We start from the raw sequence: 12,539 nt of genomic DNA, 5'->3' as shown, positions 1-12,539 counted from the left end.
CCCACGGAATGAGAGAATATATTTGCAAATGATGCTACAGATAAAAGACTGGTATCCAAGATCTACAAAGAACTTCTCAAACTCAATACGCGAGAAACAAATAAATCATAAAATGGGCAGAAGATATGAACAGACACTTTCCCAATGATGACATACAAATGGCTAACAGACACATGAAAAAATGTTCAACATCATAAGCCATCAGGGAAATTCAAATCAAAACCACACTGAGATACCACCTTACGCCAGTTAGAATGGCAAAAATTGACAAGGCAAGAAACAACAATTGCTTGAGAGGATGCGGAGAAAGGGGATCCCTCCTACATTGTTGGTGGGAATGCAAGTTGGTACAGCCACTCTGGAAAACAGTGTGGAGGTCCCTTAAAAAGTTAAAAATTGAGCTACCCTATGACCCAGCCATTGCACTACTGGGTATTTACCCCAAAGATACAGACGTAGTGAAGAGAAGGGCCATATGCACCCCAATGTTCATAGCAGCATTGTCCACAATAGCTAAATCGTGGAAGGAACCGAGATGCCCTTCAACAGATGACTGGATTAAGAAGTTGTGGTCCATATATACAATGGAATATTACTCAGCTATCAGAAAGAACGAGTTCTCAACATTTGCTGCAACATGGATGGCACTGGAGGAGATAATGCTAAGTGAAATAAGTCAAGCAGAGAAAGACAATTATCATGTGATTTCTCTCATCTATGGAACATAAGAACTAGGAAGATCGGTAGGGGAAGAAAGGGATAAAGAAAGGGGGGGTAATCAGAAGGGGGAATGAAGCATGAGAGACTATGGCCTCTGAGAAACAAACTGAGGGCTTCAGAGGGGAGGGGAGTGGTCGAATGGGATAGGCTGGTGATGGGTAGAAGGAGGAGGGCACGTATTGCATGGTGCACTGGGTGTTATACGCAACTGATGAATCATCGAACTTTACATCAGAAACCAGGGATGTACTGTATGGTGACTAACATAATATAGTAAAAAAACATTAAAATAAAAAAAAGTAATTAAAGGAGTGGTAGGATGTTTTCTAAAATTGTTAAAAGTTACTCAGCCAGTAAAAACAATAGCTAGGTATGTACATGGTGAAACTTAATATAGTTATAAAATGTAAAGATTAGGTGAAAATAGGCATTTTTATCAAATGCTAGTTATTAGAGGTGTTCTTTAGTTTTGTGGAAAAGTAAAAGAATGTTATTTTTATACAATGGGAGTAAATATGGAGCTCTTAAATTTTTTATTTCAAAGGGTTTAAAGGATTATTTTGATAAAAATCATAATTTTTAAAAATAATACAAAGTTAGAAATGCATCTAACTTTGGAAAGGATCACCATGGAGTTCAGTTCTTGTGCTTCATTCCAACAGAAGTTGCAGAGTTTATCATTGCTCATTGAATGAGCTTCCAAGACTGTCAAGTGCCTCAGTTGAGCCTTTATTTTGGGACAATGAATGCCTAGCAACCCTGGAATGAGGACATATCCATATATGGCCATAGATGCATTTGGTGGGTGTATTTGGAATCTAAAAGTAACCCCAGGTATTTGTCATAGAGAGTCATCTCTGCTCCGGCCTAAATTTCATAGGATCTCTGGGAAATCCAGGCTGTGCCCATAGGCTGCAATGCTTCTTAGCCTTCCAGTCCCAAAAGAATGCTTTATTCTGTTCGTAGTTCCCATTCCAGTCCTGGCACTTCCTTCAAGATCAAGGTATCTATCATAAATATTGACTGGTCTTAGAGATAACACTTCTTCCCATCCTCTTCCTTCCTCTCCCTTTAGTTCTTATTGTTGCTTCTCTCCCTGAAGAGATTTCTTTCTAGTTGAAGCCAGAATGTGGCTTATATTTTTGATCTTTGTCAGGCTTTGATTCTGAGACATTTGGCAGCATGTGTGTTCAATGCCTGGGGAACAGGTTGCTTACAATATGATTTAGTTAACGTTTATTTCTTTGCTTCCGTATTATCCCACTTATGCTAAGGCTCCCCACCCCCCCGCGCCACCTGCATATTCAAGGAATGAAGACTGGCAATGCTCCATTCTTTTTGTGTTACTGTTTCTAGCTCACGATTTCAATAGCATGTTTGAAACTAGAATGCACTTTCATATTTTCTCCTTTTATCTCTGCCTCTTTGGATTTTTGGCAAGCATCAAGGCAAATAAATCAGACCCACCACTGCAAACCCATCTGCTTTCAGGAACATGTAAGCCGATCAGTTTGTGATGTTTTACCGTAGATCTAGCTCCAACATAGAACTAAAGGAGGATCCCTGTGAAGTAAGAATAGAAGGCACGTTCTAAGGTCAAGTGTTTTTTAAGCTCTGAATCATTTATCTGCTGACTGTGAGTAGGTGTGGTCTGCGTTGGCATTTTTAATAACACTAAGAAATTGTCATGGTATTTATAAAGTTGAAATAATTCTGTGGTAGATGAAAAGTGAAAATGCAGTTATACTTTGGATTTGACGATAGGGATTAGTAAGGAAAGATGCTGTCATAGTTGTAAAAATGTAGCAAATTAAGGTATAGTCAAGGTGTTCATTTATTGACATCACTTTTACATTTCATCTGGTGCTAAGGTCACATGTGAAAACAATCATCTGCAGTAGAATGCCTTTCCAGTTGTTGACAGCCCAGGAATTGTTTTATAAAAAAAATAATAGGCTATGGTCATCCAAACCTGTCTCCCTAATACTTGTTGACACTTGAATGCTGTATTCATTTTTTTCTCACAACAAACAAGTAAGTGATGATTCTCTTGGAATAGGAATTAAGAGGATTGCAGACATTTCAGGGCATATATTTAATTTTAGAAGAACAGCTCATATAATACTCTTGATAGCAGGCTGTAAATTGAATCCACTTAAAATGATAAAAAGTTAATCGAGCTACTTATCATACCTCTTAGAGTTGGTTTTAAATTGATTTTCAACAAGCCAAATTATATCCTCTGTTGGAGCATGGATTTTATCACACTAGAGATGATGTCTTTTTTTAAAATAAAGTCTTGTAACTTAGCAGTTTGGAAATTAAAGAAAATCCTTCAAAGGTAAACTAAATAGAAATTTAGTTTTTATGTGGTGGTAGTGTCATGGGTGTGGGGTGGGGAGGAGGCAGATAAAACTCAACTTTTAAGATTTTCTTCCAGACCTCCCACAGTTACTCTCTGTTTCTGGTCAGAGTCAGCTTTTGCTTGTGGCCCAACCCTACTGCTCCTTAGACAGGATAAATGTTATGAAGGACGTTGCCTACCAGTTACATACTTGGTGTTGATGGTCCAGAAGGAAGGCATGTGAGACAGTGGCGTTTGTCCTCTCCATAACCATGACTTCAACCCTTCTCTGATTCTCAGAAGCTGAATTCTGAAGTAGAGATGGACATGGTAGCTACTCTGGCAAATTTAGCTTCTACCATACCCTGTCCTTTCCATCCTCCTCCTGGGTTTCGTCTGTCTTTATTTCATGGGTATATGCAAAGCTGGGCCAGAATGTATCAGTTGATAAAAACATTGCTTTATGCAAATAATTATTCACTTTTGCTTTTATTCATAGATTAGTAGAAATAAGGATAATACAGGACACATAAGATACATGACAGGAAATTCAGAATGGGGTATGTATGTGTTAAAATGTCATCATGCTGAAAGCTTTATTCATAATGTTCATGATATCCAAAGAAAAACGGTGGTTTGTTTCATTATTTAAAGTGTACACATACAGGGGGTGCCTGGGTAGCTCAGTCGTTAAGCGTCTGCCTTCGGCTCAGGGCGTGATCCCGGCGTTCTGGGATTGAGCCCCGCATCAGGCTCCTCCGCTGGAAGCCTGCTTCTTCCTCTCCCACCCCCCCCTCCCGCTTGTGTTCCCTCTCTCACTGGCTCGCTCTCCCTCTCTGTCAAATAAATAAATAAAATCTTTAAAAAAAAAATGAAGTCTACACATACAGAAAAATGTCTAAAATACATTTTCACCAAAACATTTAAACAGTTAAATGTGATTCTTAAGGAAAAGGAATAAGAATTGACAATTACTATTTTTATTTGTTTCCTTAATGAATACTCAGTTTATACTAGGCAGTGTGCTAGTAAGTAAGCACTTGGCCTGCATTATTTTATTCTAAATTATATAAGTTTTATATTATCATCCCGTTTTACAGATGAGGAAACTGAAGTTTAGTGAGATTAAATAATTGGTTTGGGATCCTATACATATTAAGTAAGAGTAGCCAGAGATAGACCCAATGACTTTGGCTCCAATTCCACTAATCCGCCATACTGGAGTGAAGATCGGAATGGGAGATGCATCTACTGGGGAGTAAATTGCAGGTCAAGTTGTGAACCTCTCTGGATGTTGGTCAAGTAGCTGCCCATGAAGGAGTGACTTCTTTCCTCTCCCCATTCTGATGATAACTGTTAGGATTTAAAGAGACTCTGCTTATGGGAACCTTCCAGGAAAATGACCTCACACCTGTTTTGGTTATGCTATAAAATGTTCCTAGCCATGTTCGTTTTTTTTTATTTTTCCCCAAGGGTTTTCACATGAAACCTTTTAACTACAGATATTTAGATGGTGAAATATTTGGCCTCTTTTTTGTCCTTCTTTGTTCATTTTATTTCTTATAAAAATTCACAACTATAATTGGAATAAGTCTAAACAGAAAATTAATATTGAAGAGAAAAATCATCATTTTATCTTCCTTTTATAGAGCATTAGCTTTGATTCAAGTATTTGTTGAAAGAGTGAGTGAATTTGGGACTAATCTCCCAAATCTCAGGTCTGGATTCCTGAAATACATACTGTTCTTACTCTCAGCAGTGTGGGTAACTGGGAGATGTTAGCTTTAGCTTTGAAAACATGATTATTTTCTCTAGTCTAGTACACAGTTTTGTTCATATTAGCCTATTTGTGAGATTCTAGCATACCTCCTGACCTTCAGTTATGTGAAAGGGATCAGTGCACACTATAACAAAACATTTTATTTAGTTTATAAAGTGAAGTTCCAGAAATTGTTTCCTTAGTCAACTGGGAGCAATGTGTTGGGAGAAAACTCTAGAAACACACATGTGTAGAAAGCATTTAAAAGTAATCTTAGGAAGGGAAGGTTCATTAATGTCAGGAAAAGTTGATGATTTTTATTTTCATTTGATCTTTTGACCATTTATTCTTAGGAACAAATAAAGAAGATTCAAGTATGCTTAGAAAAAAATTACTCAGTGTTATGCTAAGTTACTTTCTAGAAATTTTTGATCAATTTCCCTTTCTCTGAATCAGACTGTTGGTACCATTTAAACACAGTGTGATGCCAAATGAGTAGGCAGTTTCTAGGGAATATAGTCCAATGATTCTCTCCCTTAGCATCTTGAAAAGTGTTAAAAGAGTTATCCTGTGAACCACTCAGCACATGTTTACCCCTGAAATAGTTCAGCAGTGGCAGTAGTAACATTTTCATTGGTCATCTTTTCAAATAGCTTATAAGTGGGAGCTATTACTGTGTGGAAAGAGAATCTTTCTATTAGGGAAAACCTGGACAGTGAAAACTTTCTTCAACCTGGTACCAGCTCCCCTATTTAAGGATCTCCTACTTAGACTCCATACCAGACCATAGCTCTTTATACATTACCTTTATATTCACCTTGTTCTGTGCTCCCACCTCCCCTCAAAATTGTCTTTATCCTTAGAACTTGCATTTGCCTTTATAAATATAAGCTTTCTACGTATACATGTATTTCTATGTACTTAAGGTATAATAATTTTTGTAAGTTTCATTTTTTATTCAGCTATAGCATTGCATTCCTCTAAGCCATCAGAATTTCCTCTGGACTGATTTGCAATGTGTTTGATGTTTGCTAGCAAATTTGGAACATTTCAGTTTGTGTCCTTTCTCCACATGGTATAAGATCTAATTACCACTCAGCATGAAATAGCAGCTGAAATGAAAAAGGCAGCAAGAGAAGGCCCTGGCTTAACTTAGAGCTAATCAACGACTTCCTTCTTACATACTTCTCAGCTGCAGAGAAAAAGGGAGCTAGCACTCATTAAAGTAACTCATGTATTAAACATCTTTTGCCTTCCTTGATTTTAACTGAAATGGGGGATTTGTTTAAATCTTTTTGGAAGCAAGACATTAAACGACACTTTTAATTTGCACTAGTAGTCACCGATGCTTCCTTAAACTGTGCAAAATATTTTCATCATCAGGGTTTCTAAAAGTAGTCCCATCCTATTTTCTTGACATTTAAACAGATAAAACAAACAACATTTATGGGAATCAAATAAAATCAAATGAATGCTTAATCACTGTTTATAAAGCTTAGAATTCTACTCAATTTTGAGCTTTTGGATCCTGAATTTGTCTTAAAAAGAACCTCTAGATTTATTTTTAAAGCCTGTGTCATCGTAATATAGTAGTTTTGGGGCTTTTTATTTTCTGAAGTGAATGAGTTAGGTAATTAACCTACCAGGGGAAACGATTGATATCTTTACTTTTTAAATTACTGTGGTCTGAGTTTTCGCTTATCAGATAATCAAAAATTTAAGAAGTTAGATAATATGTGGTGTTGGGCAGGTATGGAAAAACATCTACTCTACCAGTGTTTGGAGTATGTATTGTAACAACACCTCTGGAGGGAAAGTACCTTCTTCAAAAATGGAAATGTATATACTCTTTGACCTAGCAATTCCACCTCTAGGAACCTGTTCTTAAACACGTATGTATAAAAATGTTCCTAGTGATATTATTCGTAATATAAATAGAGAAATACAGAAAAGTTATTAATAGGAGAATATTAAACAAATCATGGTATGTCCACATCCAGATACCTCGTTCTTTTTAATAGCTACTGTTAAAGAGAATGAAATACACTTGCATGTATTGATTAGGAATGTTCTATAAGTTATCCTATTACATGAAAGGAGCAGATAGTTTTCTTCTATTTGTGCTTCAAAAAGCAGAGGATAGCGATGTGTTTATACAACTTCTCTCCCTCACCTCCCCCTCACATAAGCATGCATTCACACATCTATAGAGAGATGGATTTTAAGGATACAAAAGAAACTGTTGATAGCATTTATATCTGGTGAATGGGACTATGGGTCTGGAATGAAAGGCAGGTATTTTTGGTGGGGGGAGTATACTTTTTTGTGCTGTTTGAGAATTTTTTTTTTTTAGCATGTGTATGTATTATTTTTCAATTAAAAAGAAATTTTAAATTAATGACCAGGTGTATTTTTTTTTCTTTTTTAGGACTCAGCCCAGGAGAGTGTTATCACTCGAGATATTCATCGTACATTTCCTGCACATGATTACTTTAAAGATACTGGAGGAGATGGCCAGGAATCACTCTACAAGATCTGCAAGGTAGGGCTCTCCACCTCATTTTTTCTAATTTATTTTACAGGGCCATATTTTAGGAACCCATCGTAAAAGACTTTTAGATTTTTTTCTGTCTTCATTTCTTATCTATACTGTGCCCTGTTGATGCTGGACAGCCAAAATTCCTTGCCAAGAGAGTTCTTGGCTTTGCATGAGAAAGAATTCAAGAACAACGTGTTTAGAGAAAGGGACAAAGATTTATTAAGTCTAGAAGTAAGAAAGGTATTTCACAAAGTAGAGATCTCTCATCCTGGATGAGGAAGAGGACCCTCTTTGCCTCTAATGAACGGTTTTAAGTTTTTAAAATGAGTTAATGGTATAAGGAGGGGCTTACTCTTTAACTTTGGGTCTATCATTTACATTGGATGCTTAGTTTTTCCATTAGGGTTGTGAAACTACCTACACTTAGGTCAGCTTATCTCCTGAGTCTCCCTTCCCTCCTGCCTTAGTGATCTCTGCTCAGTATTGAGTCCTGAAGGTAACTTCTCGGCTGCATGTTCCAGGGGTCCTCGTTTTAGGGAGGGGGCGCAGTATGGTCTCACCTTGGCTCTACTGCTAAGGAGAAAGGAACAAAAAGTTCTCTCAGGTTACTGTAGTAAAGGCTCAGAGGAGTCCTGATGACTGTCCTGAGAAGATAATGTGGCAGTTGGCTCAATTTTTGGATAGTACATAAGGGTAAGAAAACAATGTGGGGGTGCCTGGGTGGCTCAGTAAGTTAAGTGTCTGCCTTCAGCTCAGGTCATGATCCCAGGGTGCTGGGATCGAGCCCCACTTCTGGCTCATTGCTCAGCGGGGAGCCTGCTTCTCCCTCTGCCTCTGCCTGCCGCTCCCCCTGCTTGTGTGCTCACTTTCTCTCTCTCTCTGACACAGAAATAAAATTAAAAAAAAATTTTTTTTAAAGAAAACAATGTGGTTTTTAAATACTAGCAAGTTCTCTGATATTATTGGTATACTCTAACTTAAGTCACATGAGACATCTTCATGCAGTTTTTATGTCCCATTTTAAAATCTTTTCCCTCATTATTAATAAGCCTGGAAGAAAACTTTTTCCTGATTTTTAGTAAATATGTGCTATGTGGATATAAAAGATTCTGTTTTTCTTAATGGAGACTAGTCATCAGATTATTAATTTTTCAAGGCTATATCAGAAATGCAAAATGACTTTTTAAGTCATTACCTATAGTTAACTCATATTGTCAATGCTAATTGAGGCCAAAAGCTAAAAATTACAACGTCCTTTAAACAGAGTTTTGCTGTTTATCTTTAAATTTAAGATGCCTTATGAAATGTGGTAGGTAACTCAGCATCGTCCTCACCCCACATTACAGTAGAGATTATTACTGAAGATGAACTACACAAAAATCTTGTAATAATATGGAAAAAAGCAAATACCATGGCTAATTTGTAAGTTATGTAATCAGTTCTTGAATCACCAAATTTATCCTTTTATTGAGTTGCAAAATTTGCCAGTAGGTATTCAGAAGTACATATCAGTATCATTTTATATTCACTGATTTTTTAATATTATAAAAGTACTTCCCTGCTTGTGCTAACCAAGTAGGACTGATGCTTCATTCTACAAATGGCATAGCTTTCATTAAAATCCTTCTTGCATGTTTGTGGTTTAGCCCTCTGCCCACTCCTATTTTATCTTGTCTTTCTTTTCTTTTCTTTTCTTTTTTCTTTTCTTTTCTTTTCTTTTCTTTTCTTTTCTTTCCTTTCCTTTCCTTTCCTTTCCTTTCCTTTCCTTTCCTTTCCTTTCCTTTCCTTTCCTTTTTTTCCTTCTATCTTGATGTAGCTGTTTGCAGGATTTTAAACACTGATCAGAAATCTTTTTATATGGGTGTATCATTCAGAGCTAGAAATGCGCAAATAACTTAAAATGTAAGAGTGTACTGACTGCTGGAAAGTAATACATCATCTAGTTTTTAAAAATGCCAGAAACCATTGAATACCACTACAAATGTATAACATATTCATTATATGAGTATAAAAGGCAAAAGTAATTATTAAAAATTTTTTCTACCAATTTTGAAGTTCTGTAAGCTAATTAGCTTCTGTGTTGTGTAGGAACGATGTCAAAATATATGTAGTTTCTAAGTTTATGGGGAAAGGTCTGACTTAACGATACATGGGGGAACATTTCCCCTTAGCACTCAGCATATTTTCAGCCAATTAGTAACTTTTCCTTCAGTTTTTCTCTGGTTGATACTAGATAGTTTTTTCACATAACTAAAACAGATGGTTTTATGTGCTTGCAGCCTCTGACTTACAATTTTGCTCTCATAGTAAAAACAGTATTTCCCTCATTATACAATATTTACAGGAGAAATATCTGAACCATTACCAAACACAAAGATAAAATTTAAATAGTTGGTACATTTACGTAGTTGTATCTTTGATATTGTAGAGAATAATCCAACCTTGAATTCATTAGACAGTATCCATTAGTACATTCACACAGCTCATGTAGCCGTGTTAGATTATCAGTGTATATTTGCAACATGATTAGACGGTTTTAAAGCTCTTTTTGAGTAAAGAATATTGCAGTAATGTAGCTCTAAAATACCTTATGACTGCTGAATATTTTAAATTACGCTAAATTTTGTAAAAATGTGGAAAACAAAAGAATTCTATTAAAAGCGTTTCAGAATTCAAGATAGAAAAAAAAAAGTTGCTAAAGCTTGTAATGTTGTTCTAAAATATATATTGCCTAAACATGATTTTACAACACCCTTTGATAATGGGGGAGAGCAGAAATGAATATATCAGAATATGTTGGAGAAACCAAAATTTGCTGTGTTCCTAAGTGACCTAATTCCTTCTCTTCTTGATCTGTTATTTAGGGGTTTACTGCTCATGCAGGGAAACCTCAGGTGGTGGTGGTAACTCACAAGTAATACTCAACCGATGAGTACTTTAGAATCGACGATCTTCTCAAGTTTGTGTATGCACTTTCCTTTGCTTTTTCTGTCCAATTTGAGCTGTAGTCTTTCTTTTTAGGCCTTTCATCCCATATCCCCAAAAGTTGCTCTATGTAAAAAAGCCATTGAATGTGGTCTACCTGTTCTATCATTTTTATCTCTAGAATCATATCCAACATCATACCTCACACTCTCAGCAGTATACCTTTGAGTTTGTAGCCTGGATACCTTGCAATGTCCTGAAACATTAATAATACATTGATTTAAAAAGGCTTCTTCTTTATCAGTTCTTTTTTTTTTTTTCCTTAATCTTTTTCTTGTCTTACTGCAGTGGCCAGAACCTCCATTGTAAGTGTTAAAATAAAGCAATCATAGTGGACATCCTTGTCTTGCTCCTGATTATAAAAGAAATGCATCTAATGATTTACCACTAAGAATGATATATCTTATTCACATCAGCAGCACACTTACAGACCTTTTTTTATGCAGTGCCTTCCATGTGTTATAATAATTTCAAATTTACAAAGTACTTTCACATATATTACCTCATTTATTTCTGACAACTTCTTATCAGTTGAGCCTATACTAGAAATATAATATGCTGGGCTCTTAAATTGAGACAGAAATTATTAAGAGAATTTCAGTTATAGTAAGTGTGGAAATCAATTTTGGTTTCAAGGATACAGAAGTCTGACTTTGTAGTTGAAAAGTTTTCTGTGGCTCTGGTGAAATGAGAAATGATCTGAACTGTCAGATTAGAGGGAAGACTGTTAAAAACTTGCTGTCATGTTTTAATGGCCCTGTCAATTTCCGTTTTTGCCTCTTAATATCTTTTTCAGAGTAGGAGGAAATTGAAATGGTTCAAAGATCCTTGTGTTGTCATAAATTTATGTGTGGAAGTTAAACTGAAAGTATAATAGAATCCATGGGATTCTGAAAATGAAAAGTTTGGGGTTCTCATACCTCTCACCATCCTTCCATTCCTCCATCCTTCCTTCTTGTCTTTCCTATTAATCAAGTCAATAACATTTTAAAATAGTGTCCTTGAAAAGAGGGGAAAAAATACTAGCTCCCCAAGTATCTTTAGCACTTTTCTAGTTTAAATATGATATAAAATGTATTTTGAGTTGGGAGACAGGTTGGCACAGTTTAAAGGACTGAACATCAGGAAATCTGGTTCTTGATTCTTTTCTTAAGCAGACCTAAGACTATGGGAAAATCACTTTTTGGATTTCCTCCTCATTAAGGCTATGGGGTCTGATATGATTATTCTGATTTCCAATTTCAATTCACAGTGATTCTAAGTATTTAATTTTTTTCTTAAAATATAACAGATGAGTGCAGAATTTAACAATTCCTATGTCAGGAAGAAATATATATAAAATAAAGTGTAGCTTTGTCTCTCAACACCAGAGCTATAAGTGAGTGTGATTTAACACTGAAGACTTCACCTGGCTTTCTATTGCGTTTTGGTGTGTGTTTCATGCACACATGAAATGGAATATATTTAGTGATTTACTTTGAGATACACATCTCTTTAAAGACCTAAGACCAGTCAGTCATAGTGATCAGTTAAAATACTATTCACAACAGTATAGATTGAAGAGATTCTTGGTGTGCAATTTAATTTGAGGCATATTGCCTTTTCTAATTTTCTGATTAGAGCAACTGTTTTCTGAAAAAGAGTCTACTGCTGTGAATTGAATGGGAGGGATTGAATATATTACTGAGAGATCAATACCTTTGTTCATCTGGGTTAATAATTTGATCATATAATGGTTTGTGAAAAGACAAAAATAAACTTAATCCTTGTTTTATCAAATATTCTCAAAACAAGACTGGTTTTAATATAAGAACTAAAATATTTCAGGTATTATTTTGTTACTCATAATGAATGGCCCACTGCATGATTTTGAAGAATGCAAATAATCACTGACTTTTATAAAGTTAGATATAGTTATATATTATTTATATTGTTTTCTAGAGTTAGGAGGTCTTGGTGGTTATAGGGATGAATTATTTTTCACTGAGTTGATTATATTTTCAATGTAAGTTTCTATTTGACTACCTGTAATACAACTCTCTTCCTTGGGATGCCTGAATGATTCCCTGTTTGAATGACAGCATTTACCAAATACATTATAGGCCACTATTCTTTACAAAGCCCAATTTGCTCAAGAGCATTAGCAAGTAGTAGGACTCCTCCTGCTCACATCCTTGAAATCTGATTGGCCC

The 12,539-nt window shown here is 35.7% G+C and overlaps 1 protein-coding gene across 2 annotated transcripts in view; it reads left to right on the top strand.

Annotated features, from left to right (window-relative positions):
- RABGAP1L (RAB GTPase activating protein 1 like) overlaps positions 1-12,539 on the top strand; it is a 716,315-nt gene that overhangs the window by 417,215 nt on the left and 286,561 nt on the right. For both annotated transcript variants that reach the window (XM_045811376.2, XM_045811377.2), the window contains one exon: positions 7,252-7,365. In XM_045811376.2, the coding sequence (XP_045667332.1) occupies positions 7,252-7,365 (114 nt within the window). The remainder of the gene's footprint in view (positions 1-7,251; positions 7,366-12,539) is intronic.

This window comes from Ursus americanus, chromosome 2, assembly GCF_024610735.1.
Source record: "Ursus americanus isolate L20-20 chromosome 2, mUrsAme1.1.p, whole genome shotgun sequence".
Classification (NCBI taxonomy): domain Eukaryota; kingdom Metazoa; phylum Chordata; class Mammalia; order Carnivora; family Ursidae; genus Ursus; species Ursus americanus.
Note: the sequence above shows the minus strand (reverse complement) of the source record. Positions and strands in the feature narration are given on the sequence as shown.